Source organism: Fukomys damarensis, unplaced genomic scaffold (genome assembly GCF_012274545.1).
Source record: "Fukomys damarensis isolate Sample0158 unplaced genomic scaffold, DMR_v1.0_HiC HiC_scaffold_35, whole genome shotgun sequence".
NCBI classification, from domain to species: Eukaryota; Metazoa; Chordata; class Mammalia; order Rodentia; family Bathyergidae; genus Fukomys; species Fukomys damarensis.
The window spans coordinates 38,174,186-38,194,383 of NW_022900947.1; the positions used below are offsets into that span (position 1 = coordinate 38,174,186).

At 36.6% G+C, this 20,198-nt stretch overlaps 1 protein-coding gene across 5 annotated transcripts in view; it reads right to left on the reverse strand.

Moving 5' to 3' along the window:
* Fryl (FRY like transcription coactivator) overlaps positions 1 to 20,198 on the reverse strand; it is a 176,745-nt gene that overhangs the window by 143,540 nt on the left and 13,007 nt on the right. The window contains exon 1 of one of the 5 annotated variants that reach the window (XM_033758802.1): positions 8,865 to 8,972. The exons of the other annotated variants lie outside the window; for them this stretch is intronic. Coding sequence (XP_033614693.1) covers positions 8,865 to 8,937 — 73 coding nt within the window. The 5' untranslated portion in view covers positions 8,938 to 8,972. Of the gene's footprint in view, positions 1 to 8,864; positions 8,973 to 20,198 lie in introns of those variants that run through there. 5 annotated transcript variants of the gene reach the window in all.

Below are 20,198 nucleotides of genomic sequence, written 5' to 3' on the forward strand. Positions count from 1 at the left end.
TTCCACCGCCCCTCTCAAGCACAAGGACCTGAGTTTGATCACTGGTACCAATAATTATATATATATATATATATATATGGGCAATTCACATATATACAAATCTAAAAGGCTAACAAGCATATGAAAAATGCTCAAACTTGGTAGCATCAAGAAAATGCAAAGTAACTCAGCAATCAGATTTCAATTTATATAAATCTGCTGACATATATTAAAAAGAATAATTATATCTATCTACTGAGGGATAAGGTACATAGGGAAATGGGATACAATACATTGCTGATGGAAATACAATGACTATCTAAATATAATCCAGTAGCATGAGTATTCTGGCCCCTGCAGCAGGGCATAATTCCTCTAATGTTCAGGCTGTCCATGCAACCTTTTATTTATAATTTACCTTTGTTATGAGCTTATTTCACAAGGAAAGCAAAGTACTGTGGGCCAGCTGTACCATTAAAGGTCTACTTGGCATACTTCTCATTGTAAATTAGTAAACTGGCAAACTTCTAAAAATCTATTTGTCATGTTGTTTATTCTGATTCCACTCCTTGAACAAGATTTCATATCCACTCTCAGCATGCTGGCAAAACCAAGTTTTCTGACTTGATCCTGAACTTTGCCGGCTTCCCTGACAATACCTTAAATCACAATCAAAATCTCTGGAGTGGAGTCCCAGCATCTGAATGCTTCTGCAAATTCTCCAAAGTGATTCTAATGAGGACCACTGCCTTATTCTCTTAAATGCAGAACTACTGGCTCTATGCAATAATGTTCTTTAAAATGAAATGGATCAATTAAAGTTTCAAAAGCACTATAAATGAGAAAACCGGTTTACATAACATCACAGATACCCAATGAGAAGTTCAGAGAAATTTAAATACATATGTGTTAAGGGGCAGAGTCCTACAAAGCAAAGTAAAAGATCAATGAAATAATTTAAAGATCTAATTTTAAAAGGTCAAATATGAATTTCCTGATTTATACTAGAGATCCTGATGAATTGTTTTTCCCTCAGGGTATCAATCACCTCACTTCACTCATGGTCATGCTTCAAACCACTTATCTTAGAGCCCCGTCATTCCTCTGCCTTTCATTATGAATGACTTCTAAGGGTGAGACTTCAGTAATATAAATTTTAAAATCATTATTCATTTCTCTTTGTGCTTTATATTCTCTACTTAGTCTAGAAATAAAATCCTATCACTACCTAAAGTAATCCATTACTGTTTTTCTGCCTGGCTAAATTCTAAGTTTGGCATACTCACTGCACTCTCCACCCAAACTCTTCCCAGATTTCTCCCTCCCCCTTAGCAGATAAAATACCCTGAAGTAGGAGGTCCTGAATACTTTCCATTCCAACTGTAGTAAGGTCTGTACATCAAAACCATGGCATACTCCACATAAAAGCACACCAGTAACTTTATCTTCAAAGATATTTCTAAAGTTGTTGTATTGGAATTACCTTTTTCTTTTCTTTCATAGACTCCCTAAAAATGACTTATTTATATATTGTTCCAAAATTTTACGTGAAACACTTTAAATAAAAAAATATTCACTAGGGCCGAGGATTTAGCTCAGTGGTTCCACCACCTGCCTTTGCAAGCAGGAGGTTCAGAGTTTGATCCCCAATACCAAAAACAAAACCCAAACCAAACCAAACCAAACCAAATAAAGAGAATATGAAATTTGGAATTATGAAAACAATTTTTAAAAATATTCACTTAGTGTATTTAATGTAAGACTGCATTTGTTGTTACATTGTTACTATACATGTTAATGGACATTAATTTATTCACATTTTATAAAAGCTTTTACTAACTCCTTTCTGTATCATATATTAATAATAAAGCTGAAAATATAGCTTATAAAAACAATTCATATGATTTTTCTACTATGATCTTTGATGACATGTATAATTTACTACCTCCTGAAAGGAACCAGATTTAACAATTTTAAATCTGGCTTCTAGAGTCTTCTCCATTCAAGTGGGCTTGCCTATAAGTCTCTTTTGGTAATGTCCTGAAAATTACTCATTTTAGCTAGGTTGTTGAAATTTGGAAATAGCATGCTTAATGAAAACCAACTAGTAGATCTAGAATAGCCAGAAATTCCATCAAGCACTCAGTGTTTCAACAAACTAGGAAGAATAACTATGAGGGCATGGCCATTCCATCCTTCAAAAGGATCACAAACTATATCTTATCAATGTGACAATGACATAACAAACATGGTTATTTCAAAGGGGGGAAAATTGAGTTTAACTAGTGATGGCACAGACCAGAACTCGAAGATTTGAGACGTAGACATTGCCTTTGCCTGCAACAGACCAGATAGTTATCAGGTACCATATTTAACATATGAATCCATCAAAACATGTAACAACAGATATATCAGGACTTCATTCTCATCAAAGCTGTTTTGTTTTTAAAGAGCACCTCATTCTCTTCAAGAGCAAAGCAGGTTTCATATTTGGAAGAAAATTAAATACCGAAGAATCTGACAAGGTAAGGCTCAGCAAGGAAGAAATACCAATAACTAAAATGGTTGTCCACACACTAGATGTCAAAGACAAAGTCAAACCAAAATAGGTAATGAGGTTGGGCTGATGCTGAATCATCTGTGTTAGTGAACTGGGTCTCTCCCAAACTGCAATTCAGCATACCGCAGGAGCCAGGGTCTGATGGAAGACTGAGTTTATACACATGTGCCACAGAGAGTGCAAACGGGAAAGGGTCATTAAACAGATGCTCAGAATGTAACACAGGCATTATACTGAACTTTTCACAAATTTTCAGTCATCAATGAATATTGTAACCTCTCATATTAGTCTTTTCTGATTTTGCATCTCATTCTTTTTTTTACAAAGAAAATAGTTTTAATCGTATATTGCATATCATTCTTAAACTATACATTTTCATTTTAATATTTATCATTTTAAAACTTGAAAGGAAATTAATGAGTTAGATAACACATGCTTATCACAACGGTTTTAGTCTTGAAAGCAAAACACTTTTTCATTAAATGAGATACATCTAGTTTAAAGGAATTAGAATAAATAAAAGATAAAACAGGCTCAGGATTCCTAATTTCAGTGACTTCTGGAGGTAGAAAATACAACTTCAGAAACTACCATAAAAGTTTCACCCTTAATAGCATAATGAGTTGGATTCCTTTTCTAGGATCCATTTCCTAAAACAGATTTCTCTCAAGGGATGAAGTATTTTGGCAACAAGCAGTAGGTGACTCTTTTCCACTATGACCAACATTAACTCTCAACAGAAACATCATTGAAATTAATGTGAGTGAGAATGTAAATTACCCTACAAGACTCATGCTACAAAAACCTAGTTAAAAATCTCCTTTACCTTTTATAATCCAAGACTTATTATTCCTACCTCTTCAAATTTCACATACTCATGATTAAATGATCTAATACTTTGCAAAGCTCTTAAAGAACTTTTAAACCTACTAGGTATTAGGCATTGTACACCTACCTGTTCACTAAATGAAGCACTATCCTATTCAGTCATCTCACATTTGGCCTACAGAAACAGAATCCTAATTCAACTGCTTGCATACAGGACACCTCTCTCGCTTCTTTTCTGACCTCATCCCATCAAAGGCAGAAATCTAATAAAACTATCCCAATCACCATCACAAATTCCATCAAGGTTTCCCATTGCCCTAATATTTTTGGATTGAGGCTGCATTAGCCAGCTTTCTGTCAACTATGACAAAAAATACCTGACACAAATGAATGTAAAGAAGGTTTATGGTTTCAGATGTGTCAGTATGTGGTTGGTCAGTTCCATTGCTTTTAGGTCTGTGGTGAGTTAGAAACATCAGAGTGAAAGGGCATGGCAGAGAAAAGCTGCTCATCTCAAAGAGGGCAGCCAGGAAGCTGACAAAGTGAGAGCCAGAGAGAGACGAAGGGGCCACACACAAGACATGCCCTTCAAAGGCACTCCTATAATGATCTACTTTGCTCAGCTGGGCCCCATTTCCTAATAGCACGTTCAGCTACAAATTCATCAGTGGAGAATAGTCTAGCCCTGTCTACCTTTACAGCCTCATTCCCCTCACTCTCCCCACAGCTGTCTGCTCCAGAAAACTTGGCCTTATTCCTCCAAGCCTCTGGCATTTGATATTCCTTCTGCCCATCTACCCTTTTGCCAAACGCTTTTAGCTGTTTCTTACTTCAAATTGTCTTGGTCAAGACAGTCCTTACTTAAAATTAAAGGAAACTGGCTAAAGAGTTTGGGTGTGGAGTGTTTTAAGGAGAATCAGAAGGATGCTCATATAGTTTGTTAGCTTATGTAAGTCTTACTCCTCTATAAAAACAGAAAACAGCTGATCAATAAACAAAATAAGATATATTCGTGCAATGGAACATTATTCAACCATAAAAGTAATGAAATACTAATACATGCTATAGTATGGATAAACCTTAGAAACACAGTGAGTGCAAGTTACAAAAGAACACCCAGTGTATGATTCTATTTATATAAGTACACTGTCTAAAGTAGACAGATCTACACTAACAGATTAATTCATATGGGGATCTTTTGGAGGAGTGACAAAAACGTTCTGTATAGGTAGTGATGACTGCACTTTTTTAATACACTAGAAACTAGCAAATGAACACTTGAACAGTATAAATTTTATAGTACAGTGGTACCTCAGTTCACGAACTTAAATTTCTGTGCTTGCTTCATTAAGCAGCACATATACAAACTTAATTCTTTCCAGGATTCTGGTCACAGAATTTGTTCCACAATTCTGGTTGCAACTGATTCTACAACAAGAATCATGGAAAGAATTTAGTTGTGAACCAAGGTACCATTGCATGTGAATTAGTTCACCATAAAGCTGTTTTTAGAAATAGCAATAACATTTCTCATTGGATTTTAATGCTGATCACATGAGATTTTATGAGCATATGTGCAAATAATGTGAGTGCACACCCACAGGTGCCTGTGCAACACTTACAATACCACGCCCAAAAGTCCTCCAAAATAAATGTAAGTTTTACTTCAGTCAAATAACAGGATCTGACTGCAATTTAGATGACTTTGCTGAGTGTGGGTATTGGCTTTACTATTTTTGTAATCCAGGAAAATTATCTCGGAGCATTAAAAACTGTTGAGGATTCATTGTGCAAAAATCCAAGTAATCTCTGCAAATTTAGTTCCTCAAGATACCATATCTTGTTCATGTCTTAATTTATAAAACTATGATTAAAACTGGTCAACTTATCTATTCTATCTCTGTGAGAAAAACTAAATCTTTTGGAATACTAGCTGTCATGTAAAATTATATAAGCAAAATGAATTCTATAAATTAATATATTTGCCAGAGGTATTATGTGGATGTCACAGGCATGGGTGGCCTTAATGAACATTGCAGATATTAACTGGACAGGTCACAGTATTGAATCTTGCTTTGTCTTACCAACTTTAGGGAATTAAGCCAATCTTTAAATGATAACATCCTCACTACACAGCTGGTTTAACAATGTTCCTGATTCAGTTTTTAAAGTAAGTAACGCCTAAAACTGTTGGCACAAAGACAGAATCCTGAATTTAGGCCATATGAATGTCACTTCATTGTTGTGACTGAAAGATATAAGATCAGCGATAATCAAACTTCATCAGCAGTGCATCAACATTCTGCCAGCTAAGCAGGCGGCCCTGGACCCAGAGGGCCTCTGGTAAGTAATATAAAAACTAGCATCCAACATTAATTCAAATCATGCAAATGCACCTTATAAACAAGAAACATTACTATAATTAATAATAAATAACTGTCATATTAAACATTGCTGTTAAGGTAAGTTCAATAACAAGAAGTCTAAAATCTTCCTTTTCCTTTTTTCTTCAGGAGGGTATGGGTAACATTTGAAGTACATAATTTATTTACTAAAACAAATTCTCATTTCCTTTTCTATAAATCAAATTTTTCTGTTCTTCTGAGAAATTCTCTAAATGGAATTTAATGAAAAAAATTAAATCACCAATGTGCCATTTTGTGCATTCTTGCTTCAGGAATTATTCCTCCAAGAGACATCACTAATACATTAGTGATCAAATAAAAGAGGGTCATATATTTACCCTTCTACCATCTTCTCTATTATAAATTCATTCCAACAAAAATCATTCCACCCCAACCAGATATCTTAGTTGCCTGTCCATTTCCTAGAGTTTAAGCATTAAGTATACAGAGGAGAGAAAAGGACAAGCAACCTATACCCTCAAGAAGCTTATACCTGAGGATGACATGGGTAACGGTATGATACTCTCAGAGAAGCACAGAACAGATCATACATTAACCATCCGGCTGTCTGGAAAGACGAGTCTTGAGAGATGAGCAAGGATTCCTTGTGAAGCAGACAAGGGTTTGAAGTGCATACCAGGCAAAGGCACAGCAAATACAAAAAGCATAGCAACCTCCATTAATGGAGTAAGTATGGCAACAAGAAATGGACAAAACAAACAAGGGCTACAGGAGAAAAAGCTTGGCAGTATGGTAACCAAAGTTCGGAAAAAATAAGGAAACTTGGGAGGTAGAATGGAGAATCTTGTTCAGTGATTAAAAGGGGTGGTTGAAAGAGGAGTATTGACCAAGCCCTAGTTCCTGACTCAGGGAGCCTGGGTATCAGTACTATCCACCACGATGGGAACAACCTACCACACAAAACCCAATTCAAAAAAAATCTCTTTCCCTCTAACTCCTCTCATCACACCTGGTAAATAATACTACAGATGAATCAGTTCTCACTTCTTCTTTTTTGGCACCAGGGATCAAACTCGGAACCTTAACACTTGCAAAGCAGGAGGCTGAAACCACTGAGCTAAATCCCTGGCCCTCACTTAACTTCTTACTGTCACCTTATTTTCTTTCTCTGAATAAGCTCAAAGAGAACAAGCAAAGATCATATCTCAGATTTCCTATCTGCCACGGCACAGTAATATGCTCAATAAATGCTAGTTGATTCAAAAGTTGGTGTTATAAAAATATCCCTACAGAGATAGCTAATTACTATTCTTTTTTAAGGTTTTATGTTTTAACATACCTTCCCCTTCCTCTAATTCAACAGTGCTAAACAAAGTTTAAAAAGACATTCAGAGATGCTGGTGAAATAAAAACATTCTTCCAGGATTAGGGCAGACAAGGTCATAGCCTTACCCAATACTGATACTGGCAATTTATTTTCAAAATAAACCTATTGCTCTAGAATTATAAAAATATATATAGTCTCTCATGAATGCCAGAGGACAATGGGAGATCCACAGACCGAATCAGTATATCACCAACAGCTAAAACCAAAGACTTTACAAACATTTGCTTTTGTTTCATTCCTGGATTCTGAGATCTGATTAAATGAGATTTGGCTGTGGCTGATCACAAAACTGTAACTACAGAGTTCATGAGTACCTAAACAAACTAAAACTTTTAAAACAGGAGACTGTGATATAATAAGTTGTACTTCCATAAGAACCTCTTAATTACAGCTTCATTCTCACTATATACAGTTTTACTATTTTAACAAAGTACATAGCGAGGATGGGAGAAGGATGGGGAAGGAGACGGGGGAGAGAAAGATTAGTAACTTTATTTTAGCAAAAATATAGTCTATATTACTAGCTTCTTTTAACTGCTAACTTAAGTCAATAAAAATAATTCTCAATATTCTAACCATGTATACTAAGAAACTTTCCTAAAACATAATTTTCTGCCATCTGGCATGATAATATCATGGAAGAATTATTTAAAGATCAAAAATGAAAGTAATATAGAGATTATAAATGTAGTATATTTGGCATTATATAAGTCTCAAATTATATTCAGTAAGGCTTTATCTTAGAGTTTTTCTTCATGTCAAAGTTTGGTCTATATTATTTGTTTATAAAACAAAACTAAATAAATATTTTCATAAAGAGTTAAACTGAAAACAATTTAAATTTTCTCTCTCATATTTTATTCATTACTTTGCTCAAGCACAAGCAGCACAGTTGGGAGCAAGAACAACTGGGTTCTACTCCCAGTTCTTTGTCACAACATGACCTTGGAAAAGTCATAATTTCTCTGTATTTCAATTTTCTTTGGGGAAAAATAAACAAAACAGAACCCGAGTTTCCTTAATTCTTAATTTGATGTCATATTATTATAATTATTCTGGCAAAAGGGTAAACAGACTGAGGTAATAAATAATTTTTATAAGTGTTGTGAGATCCTCAGAGAAAAAGTCCCATTGGAAATTACTGGAAATGCTGAATAAATCAATATTTCTCCAAATCCACATATTAGAAAGGGCAGGATAATAGCTCAGTGGCGTTAGTTTTATTGACTTAAATGAACTTTGAAATTTAAGTATATCATCTAAGTGCTTTTTAGCAGAAAATTTACTACATATAAAAATTACTCATTGTAACTTCAGTTGTAAGAATAGAGGAAAGTTATCATCATTATATTAAGTTGCCTGATGCCTTAAAATAGGTGATATTGCTTCAAATATATGTTTTATGCTAACAGAACTGTGGAATAGTACTGGAATCCGATAACCCCGCAGAAACTTCAATCTCTTTGTCATCTTTTTTCCTTCATTTTTGAAAAATTATGAGAAACTTTCCCAGAATAACATAATAAGAAAACTAAGGCTGGTAAATTTCAAGAAAATCTACCAATACTACAAATGTCCAACGTGTACACGCTGAGATTTCCTATCTGTCTTGCTAATGGCCATTCAGAAACATACCCTTCATGCCACTTTCATTCCATCTGGATGGGTCTAAAGCAAGAGCATGCAAGAAATGGCAATGATAATCACACCTCAGTATTCCTCCCATTCAGGAATGTATACTTACAGCTGCTGCTCCAAGACTTTAACAAGGACTTTATGCTAATTTCAAAAAACACAGAATCTTGTAGACTCAACATTGTGTCTCCACCAGCTGCAACAGCAGCAGCTGCGGCGGCAGCGGCGGCGGCAGCGGCGGCAGCGGCAGTTCTGTGGCTCTATCTCTCAGCTGTTGTCCCCTCTCGCACAAGCAGGGGAGTTTTGGCCCTTGGTGCCTGGCTTCATTATCATGCAGTTCCTAGTGACGCACAGTATAGTGGAAGGGCTGCTGAATGCAGATGAACTCTCCGGTTGAATAAAGGCTTACGAGTTTATTATAAGTGCCCTGAAGGACACCCTCACCTTTCTTTATGCAGACCTACACATGGCCAAAATTAGCCTCTCTGTTTATGTTCCTGTGATCAGTTCTGAGCAGCAGAGCAGAGCCCCGGGCTGCTCTCACTGTCTTCACTACCAAGAGTAAACAGACAAGGGTAGAGGCTCTGCCCTTGGATGCCAACTTTTATCACCAGCTACGGGCCTTAGAAATAAAAATTTTTAAACAAACGAGGATCTAGCATGAGATCTTCAAGTCTTCCTTTAATAACTGAATCCCAACCCTCAAAAAAAACCAGTGCTACTTCTCCCACTCTAGTGCCAGCTTCCTCTGGGTGTTTAGTAGTAAATTCTCTCCACCCCCTGGCAGTAAGCAGTGATTTTCTCAGCATGCTTACAATGATACAGAGTCCAGCAGCTCACTTACCCACTGGAGATAACGCTGGCTAATGGAATGCGAAGATGATGTCATGAACACTGACTGAGTCTCCATCAGCCTCCAAAACTAACTGCTCAGCTCAGGCAAAGTTCTTTTATGCTGCATGCAACTTATTCAAAAGAGGTAACTGTTGTAACAATGCAATTGCTTTTAACAATAGGTCTTCTATTCCTAACACAACATCTAATTCCCCCAAAATCTTAACAGTCAAAACGTCAGTGAGCAGTGAGAATTTCTCCAGCTAAATATACATTTGTAAAACTTTATTCTGCAGAAATTACTTTAAAATAAAAAGATACCTAAAATGTACCAATAAACTTAGTGAGGAAAAAATAAAAAATAAAAATAGTCACTGTTAAAAGCCTGTCTTCAAAATGCTAAGAAAACTCACAACCAAAACAATTAACTGTTTATGCCGATATCAAAAGAAAAATGTTCTGACCCCTGCTTACTGCCACCCTGGGAGGCCACTGGGGCATGTGCTTAGAGTTGTTTATTTCTCCACCTGACAGTACATTTGCACCAATGCATCTGTACTATTGTGTCCTTTAAGTCCACTAAGAATAAGTAAATGCAGTGCTCAAAGTCATCAATGAATAACTTTACTCAGCCAAATGGTGAGGCACTGCACTAGAAGCTAAACATACTTACATGCATGAGTACCATACACTAAAGAAAAAAAGATAACCATGCTCATTAAGACATATTCAGTGACAATGGTATGGAGTGGAGCTGAGGATCATTTGAAGCTATGTTTTTCTGAGAAGTCCAAAAAATGTGGTGTAAGTCTGGGCCATTCCTACTTCCAAAGAGACTGAATAGGTAACATCACACTAGCCATACACAGAATCCTAAACCACAACCCTCTTTTCTGGATATAGAGTCTTCATCAGAGACAGCTCAGACAGAACCAGTTTAGGCCAGGCTTTCTCCTAGAATAAGGGTACACAAATGCCTTTGACTGTGAAGTAGATAAATGACATTCCACAGTCCAAAAGCCGTACCTACTATACAGTCCATTTTCATATAATGACAAAATATGTCAACATGTAAAAGCTTCAGTTTTACAGAAGCCAGTTTACTTTTTCTTTCCAATTGAAGTATTCCCCAAAGTGACTTCATAGCAGGATCTTCTTATTCAAATAATTGTTTAAAAATTCAGAAAATAAAGTAATCTAGACCCAAACAAGCTATACCAATATATGCCAAGCCTCAGGCTGAACCATGTCAATAAGAGACAAGATAATAGACATACACCCAAATACTTTGCCATATTTTTTCTACCCCTCTTGAGGCGAAAATGGCATTTTACATTTATATGTTATACTAATTCAAATCACCCATGTGGCTCAGCAATGTCAGTGATTCAACTACTCATCACACACATCATAGGAAAGGCTAATAGAGTATTTCCTTCCAACTCTTCTCAAACTTGTATTATGCAAATCCCTAAAGTATTAACTGAGAAAACTACATATATACCCAACAATCCTTTTATAAGACCACAGAAGAGCTCCACTGTGTTCCAATTCTTTCTCAATCTCTCAATTGCTAAGCCTGTTTTTAAATTACACAAATGATTTCACCATTATTCTTCAAAACAGCATTCTATCTTTAAATTGCCAACTAACCTCAGAATACACAACATAGCCTAAGATCTACTGCAAGTTTATCCAAAGACCAAAGACCAGCTTTCAAGTTTATCCAAAGACCAAAGACCAGCTTTCCAGTCTGTACTTTCTATAAATTCAGATTTCTCACAGCTGTTTTTACACGTATATTTTTAGTATCATCACCATTCTTTAAAAATCACACAAAGTTACTGGATGTTTTACTCTTTTCTTTCTTTCAGGACAGGGTCTCTCTAGAAATGGCTGGGGCAGGACATACTCTCTAGGTAGTTCAGGCCAGACTCAAATTCCTGGTGATCCTCCCGCCTCAGCTTCACCAGTGCAGGGAAGATTTACTTCTTTCTTTTCATCAATTTTCCATTTAATTCTTAGCTGTATTACCTAGCATTTTAAGGTTTCATAAAATTAGTTATTTGCTTTACATTTTTAAGTAGAAGGTAGACAAAGATAAACTGTCATACACCAAAACAATGTGTACCAGGAAAAATTCTCAAAAAATCTTACAAAATGACTATTTAGATATGAGATCTGAACAAAATGTTCCTTGATATATAATTATAACAAACCTGGGGTTTAACTGAAACGATCATACAATTCATTGAAATGTAAGGTTCTAGCTACCCAAAAGGAAATAAAATTTTTCAATCATAGGAACTCATTCATAGGAAAAGAGTAAAAAGATATGGGGTACTCATCATATTAAGAATTTTTAAAATATCTAAAAAATTATTCAACTGGTATCCAAAACTAGCATACATGGAAAAAATTAGTACACTTTTCTATACAAAATGTCAAATACCCTATCCTTCCTAAAGCTTTCTACTGCCCCCACAGACATCAGCCTCTTCAAAAGGTCCTCATCTTTCCTGGAGTTCATTAGAAAAGATGTTGAGAAGCTTCAAGAAAAAGAAAAGATGCTCTCGGGTCTATTACATAATTCACCACCACATATGAAATTCAAAAAGTAAGTTGCAAAAAATCACTTCATATTTTCTTTGAAACCTCATTAAATAACACAACAAAATGTTAGTAGCAACTGTAACACTAGCTAACATCTACTTCTTGTGTATTTACTTGCTTCTTTCTATATTCCCCGAATTTTCTACAATGAATGCTTAACTTTTTAAATTGTCATTACCAAAAAGAAGCCGAACTCCTTGGAGAAATGGCTGGGGCAGGACATGTACAAGAAAAGCCTCGAGCATTTTGCAGGGTCAAAAAGAAGGGAAAGAATAAAAGGAAAATGTCGAGGCAGGGATTTAGCTTAGCTGTGCCACACCTGCCTCACAAGCGCAAGGTCCCTGAGTTTGATCCCCGGTACCACCGAAAACAAAACAATGTCATGTGTCACAAGAACAGACAGGCCAACTCAAAGAGCTCTCAATGGCCAAAGTTGAAGCAATCTGAGCAACAAAATAAATGACACAATTTGGAACTATAGCTCAAAATATAAAGTAAATCTCCAGAGATCCATATTGACTGCTATGGTTTGAATATCATCACCTAAAAACTCATGTAGGAATTTAATCCCCACTATGAATTAAGAAGAGGAGATTTAATAAACTTTTAGTTTGGAGGAAGGACCTGGGGAAGGTAATTAAGGTAAAATGCGGCAATAAAGGTGGGGCCTAATTCAAAGGGACAGGGTCCTTGTAAGAAGAGGAGGAGCAACCTGAGCAAGTAGCCTTTCCTGTGTGTCCTGTTCTGCAATGGGCCTCTGCAGGGCCTCCTCCAGCAAGAAGAACCTTGGATGCCTGGTCTTGAACTTTATGAACTACTGGGTCTATGGTATTTCATTGTAAAAACATAAAATGGACTAAAACACTGATGTAAATAAATGACTGAATTCATAAAAAAGAAGAAGAGGGCCGGGGATTTAGCTCAGCGGTTCAGTGGCCTGCCTTGTAAGTGCAAGAACCCAAGTTCAATCCCCGGTACCAAAAAAAAAAAAAAGGAAGAAGAGACAAATTGTACCATTACATAGAAAAGAGAAGCCCACAGACCTGACTGCTATTTTTTGATGGGCCACCCTGTAAGGTTAGCCTCTGGAAGCCATTTGAGAACTTAGGTTCTGAGAGGTTCCCACTACTCCCAGGACCAATAAGGTCCACTTATTGTGCCTAAATTGTTTGTGCATGGCTCACATCTGCTTTCTTTCTGGAGTCTAGAATTTAGGTATATGCCATCCAGGGGTTACCTACATGATTAGTCTTGATAAAAACTCTAGATACTAGGTCTCTAAAGAGCTTCCTGGCCTGATAACATTTCACTTATGGTGTTATAATACGCTGCTGTGAAATACAAAGCATGGAAGAAAAGGATACCGTTTTTTATGAAGAAATTTGACAGAAGATCATGTTTAACTCTAGCACATTCTTGATAAAATGTGATTATGACATTTTACCTATATTCTGCATCCCAAAAAATACAAGCCAGTCTAACCACAAAAAAAGAGGGGAGGAGAGAGGGAATGAAAGAGGGTACAGCACTGCAGGAGGTGTTATGGCTCGGGTTTAATGTCCCCCCCACCAAAGCCTCATGCAGTCTTAGGTGGGGCTATCTCGGGGGTGGCTGAATCTTGAGTGTGTGGTTCAAAGTGCAATGCTAGGCCAGAGAGCACTAGGATTAGGGGAATAAGTGCTACCAGCCCTAAGTAGTCTGAATAAAAGGGGCGGAAGAGGTCCCTAGTTATTTTTACTACCTTGTGCGCACCATGTTGTTTCTCCTCTGCGATGCCTGTCTGTCATCCATCCTGCCTTGCAGCCAGCCAATTATGGACTGAAGCCTCAAACCAAATAAACCTTTCCCTTCAAATTGTGTAAGTGATAATGTGAAATAGGAAAAAAAAGGGCTAAAGGAGCAGGGGAAGTGGAAAAGGTAGGAGAAAGGAAAGAAGGGAAAAGAAAAAAATAAGAGAAAAGGAAAACATGGAAACAAAGTCTTTGTAACAGAAGGTGAAGTGAAGGGAGGGCAGGGAATGGGGAAAAAATAAGAACCAAGCTACATCATGTAAAAAAAGTACAAGATCCCAATGATATGACTGTATTGTATATAAAAAGTACCAATAAGCTCAATGAAAATAAATAAATAAATAAATAAATAAATAAATAAACAAACAAACTAACTAACCTTTCCCCCTTTAACTTTGGGTATTAGGTATTTTATCTCAGCAACGACAAAAGAGTAACTTAAAATGGGGGAGGGAGAGTGGAACAAGAAATCAGCCAAATCCAAACTAAAGTCCAGCCTACAAAATACCTATCCAGGGGCTGGGAGTGTAGTTCAGTGATTCAGAACTTGCATAGCATGTGCAAGGCCATACTACATACCCAAGCAATACTCAACAATATCAAGTTCATTAAAAAAGGGGAAATTATGAGAAACTGTTACACTCTAAAAAATCTAAGGGGGCACAACAAGTAAATGTAAAGTGGCATTTTGGATTAGATCATGGAACAGAAATAGGACAACAGATAATAACTAAGGAAATCTAACATATGAGCTTTTGTTAGTAATAACACATCAATATCGGTTCCTTACTTGTGAGTAATGAATCACAATATATCACAGTAATGTATCAGAATAAAGTAGAATGGTAACAGTGGAAACTGAATATGGGGTATACATAAATTCTTTTCACTATCCATGTAATTGTTCTATAAATTTTAAAGTATTCCAAAAGAAAATGTGTGTGTGTGTGTGTGTGTGTGTGTGTGTGTGTGTGTGTGTGTGATTTATAGAAAGGGTAGAAACTTCTTTCATTCCAGACTTTTGCTTCTAGCCTGATAGCTTAACTGGATTTGTAGTCACTTTCCTAGAAACTATAAATAACTACAACGGTGTACAAAATATAAGATTCAGGGTAGTCAGACAACAGAGGGGTGTATGATTTCTGAGAGATGGGAAACAAACAAGAGCACAGCAATCCCTTCAACTTTCTGCCTAGAAGCATTTTCTAAGACCTTTAGTGAAACTGCAGGGAGTATTAAACCCTACATATACTATGTTTTATCCTATATAAACATATCTATGACGATGTTTAATTCAAAAATTAGATACAATAAGTTAGTGGAGTCTCTCTCCTGTCTTGCTCTGTCAAATATCTCACTGCACTCATCTTATGATGGTGTGCAAAAAGGCGATACCTACACGATTAGACGAAGTGAGGTGAGTGACTTGGGCATTCCTACACAGCATCAGGCTACTGCATGGGGTCATCTGAACACAGCACTGTAACACAACAACAGTTATTCTGATGACTTAGGATGGCTAAGTGAGTAACAGGTGGGTCATGTACATGGAAATGCTGAGCAAGAGGAAAAATTCACATCCTGGGCAGAATGGAGCCGGACAGAGCAAGACCTCACCATGCTACTCAAAACAGCATACAATTTGAAATTTAAGCATTATTTCTGAAATTTTCCCCTCACTATTTTCCTATCAAAGTTGATTAATAGTAACTAAATCTGCAGAAAAATGAAAAACATGGATAATGGAGGAATAATGCATCTTAAATAATGAATTCACTAAGCAAGACCAACAGAAGATTAGAGACTACCCAAAAAACCCAGTAAACTTGGAAAATTTAATATACCAACTCTCCAAAATGAAGCACAAATGACAAACTAATAATATGATGACAATAAAATAGTCTCAGTGGTTCATGGAACATCACTGGGTCTAATACATGTAGAATTGAAATCTCAGATGGAGTGAAGAGAAAATACATAAGAGAATGAAAAACTAATCAAATTTTCTAAAACTGATGGCTGTTAATCTACCAATCTAAAACTCTCAAGAACACATGTGTAGCTGTATGCACTCATGCCAAGGCACATATATATTTACTGACATCTAGGGATAAAGAATAAAAAGGAGTCACAAAAAAATGATTAATTATTTACAGGGAACAAAGATCTCTCATCTGAAATGTGTAAGGCAGAAATTGGGAGTGACATCACTGGAAAGCTTAAAATACAAAACTGCTGACCTAGAATTTTATATCCAGTGAAAATACCTTTCAAAGAAAGCAAAATAAAAAGTTTTAAAATAGCCAAAAGAATTTATCACCAATAGATTTGCACTACAAAAAATATTAAAGCAAGTTCTTCAGTTGGAGAGAAAACTAAAAAAGATGAAAACATGAATCCACAAAATCAAATGAAGAGTACCAGTATTTTTCTTTCAAATGTTCTTTAAAAGTTAATTTATAGGAATGTAGCTCAGTGGTAAGGCACTCGCCTTGTATTTGTAAGGCCCTGGGGTTTAATCCCCAACACTGAGAAGGGGCAGGGAGGAAAAGGGGAGAGAAGAGAGACAGGAAGAAAGAAGGGAGGGGAGGAGAAGGAGAGGAGAAGAGAGGGAGGGAGAGAGAAAGCTAAGTAGGTTAATCAACAAAACAAAAATAATTAACAATGTACTTTTTGGTTTATCCTATATGTAGAAAATTGGATGTGCTGGCACACATCTGTATTCCCAGCCCTGGGGAGACCAAGGTAGGAGACTCGTGAGTTCAAAGCCACCATGGCTAGGCTATAACAGTGAACTCAAGGCTGGCCTGGACTACATAGCAAGATCCTAATTGATAAAACAAAAAAAATTTTTTAAATTAAAAATATACAGAAAAATAAAACATATGACTACAAAAATAACACAGATGGAAAAGATGAACACAAAGATAAGACACTAGGTTCTTACATGTAAAATGTTACCCTATTATTGAGAAGTAGGCTATGACATTTTGTAAACGCAGAACTACTCTTTAGAGAGATAATAAGCCAATTATAAAGTAGATTAGAATATTAGAAAAGATATAATCAATCTAAAAATAGGCAAGGGAAGGGGATGGGGAACAAAACAGATGGGGAAAATAGGAAACATATAGCAGGACAGATTCAAACCCAGCCATATCAATAATTACATTAAATTCAAATGACCTAAACAATGTAGAAAAACTTAGTGAATAAAACAGATCCTTATACCTCGGCAAAGTTAGAATCTAATGATGGAGATAAAAAGTGTATTGTGTGTATGAGAGAGAGAAAGAGAAGCAGAGAGATCTCATATAAACAAAGCACATACAAAATTACAAATTGTGATTTACTGCGAAGGCAATAAAGGGGGTGTTCTGACAGGGAAACCACAGGAGGCTCCACTAGGACCGGATGGTCAGAACAACACCAAATGTAAAATTCTTCAGCAGTGGCTGTTCTGCTTGACCTCAAAAAGGAAAACAAATGAAGAAACTCTCACTGAGCAGGGTAAGCACCAGAATCCTCCACTTGACTCTTCCACTTGCCTGGGGTGTGGGGTGTCTCAAAGAGTCCCTGAAATACTGAGATTCCAAGAAATACTGATACAAGGATGGTGGAAAAGGATTTTGAGCAGGAGAGAGATCAGAAAGGCCACTTGATTGGTCAGGTGGAGAATGTACCTGAGAACACGAGAGAAGTAAAAGACTACTGAAATTGCTGAGAAGCAAGACAATGACTTTAAAAAAGCATATTGATAACAATAAGAAAAAGGTAGTAAGAATGGGTATAAGAACGCAGATTCCAATTTTCCCTACTAGATACATCTTGTTATATATGTGGTGACTAACAGGATCAGAAAATAAGATAAGTATTCAAAAGTGATCCCCAGGCTAGGGGACTGGGAAGAAGACCTAATGGTAGAGCAGGTATAGGTGACATGAAGAAAGTCTTGGCTACATAAGTCCAAACTACTAAAAGAATGACAGCAAACCTATGGCATGCATATTGCTTTTCTTTTAAGACAAAAGACGTTAACGTCTCTGTTGTTTTTTGTAAATTAGAACCACAGTATTCAGGTTTAATTACAGTGCTTGCACTCTGCAGTAAGTAAGTAGGTTTTGGGTTGCAGTCTGGGTACTCATCTCTAAGAGGATCGCTATCACTATACTGCGGATGTCAGGACAAGAAGTAAAAGGACAGAGTGACAGCGTGGAAAAGCACACACCAATCCTTCAAAGTTCTCAAGGCATCTTCTTTATTCATAGCGGTGGGGAAAGATACTTGCAAGCAGACAATAACCACAGACAGATTCATCCAAACAGAAGAAAAAGAAAACAATCAAACAGACAAGAACTCAAATACATACAGCACTATGAAAGGCAAACAAAGTAAACTACTGAGTAATGAAGAGAATCTGTTTTAAAGCAGTTGGACTTGAATTCTGCCTAGAATTCTAAACAGAAAAGATTCATGTCCAAAATTAACTGCTTACACTGGAAGGAGAAATCAAGTTTTTAATCATAGCCATAAGTGGATTCTAATAAAAATAAGTTTCATACAAATGCTACAGATGAATCAATGCATCAATATATTACCCAATTAGCAACATAAACTAATAAAGAAGCACTTAACTAATGCTCTGTCATTCTTGTGTATACATTACTTGTGTATAGTGTGAGGTACAATTACCATTACATCCCTGACACAGGTGATTATTAATAGTTCAACTTGTTCCCAGCTTTTGATTTTAGTTCTTTCTTTATCTTTTACACAATAAAAAAGAAATTGCTGTGCCAGGCACAGTGGCGCACACCTGTAACCCCAGCACTCGGGAGGCTGAGGCAGGAGGATCGCTGTGACTGAGACCAGCCTGGGCTACATAGTGAGTTCCAGGTCAGTTTCAATTACATAGTGAGACCCTGTCTCAAAAAACTAAAAAAAAAGAAAGAAAGAAATTGCTTCCTCTGCTATCAATGAAACAGTCCAGAACCTATAATCATACTTTCTTCTTTGCCCTCACAAACCATACCAATCTGCTATCATTTGTCACAATGCTAAGGTATTATTTATTGAATGAAAAACATCTTTTTTGAAATATATTTGAAATTCATTCTTGAGATCCTAAAAACTTTAGACAGAAACTTTTATTTGAGCCAGGCGTGGTGGTTCATGCCTGTAATCCCAGCACTCAAGAGGCTGAGGCAGGAGGTTAGCTGTGAGTCCGAGACTAGTGTGGGCTACACAGTGAGTTCCAGGTCAGTCTCAACTACATAGTGAGACTCTGTCTCAAAAAACAAAACAAAACAAAAAAACAGACTTCTATTTGCTCAAAACAATGATTTCTGAAGATATTGTTAATAAAGATTCACATTTTATGTGCAAATAAGGTTCAAATGTTATAATTGAGAGTGTAAACTAGGAAGAAAATGGCTACAGTGGAAGTGGGAAAGGAAATAAAAGAAAAGAAAAAATGAAAAAATAGAGACAACATCTCTGTAAACATGGAAGGGTAAAGGGGGTGAAGGGAGGGCAGACGTATGGAAAAAACAAGAACCAACATTTACCATGTAGGGCCAGGGATTTAGCTCAGAGGTTCTGCTACCTGCCTCACAAGCACAAGGTCCTGGAGTTTGATCCCTGTTACCAAAAAAAAAAAAAAGATATATCATGTAAAGGTACAAGATCTAAGTGATACATGTAACTGTATTGTTTGCTTTAAAGGCACCAATAAACAATGGAAAAAAAAGGACTGAGAAGTGTCTCAGGTCCACAGAGCTCCTCAGCAGCAGACCTGTAATCCAAACCCCTAAAAAGAGAAGCCAGCTGTACACACAGATCCTTTTCATAGCATCACGGTTCACACCAGCTCAATCTTGGAAGGAGACTATATGCCCATCCCCAGATGAACAGAGAAAGAAAATGTTATGTTTACATACAATAGGATACTCCTCCGCTATCTGAAAGGATAAACTTGAATCGTGCGTAGGAAATGGGTGCACCCTGAAAACGTATTACGTGAAATATAGCAGACACATGGGTTTAAATACCATGTAAACCATTAGAAACTATTACTCATGAGAAGTCCTAAATAGAAATAAAGAGCAAAATTAAGATAGATAAAAGGAAACAGGCAGATAAATTTCCGCAAAGAAGGGGAACAAGAGATGGAGAAAGGAAAGGAGGGAGAGAGAGAGAAGGGGGTC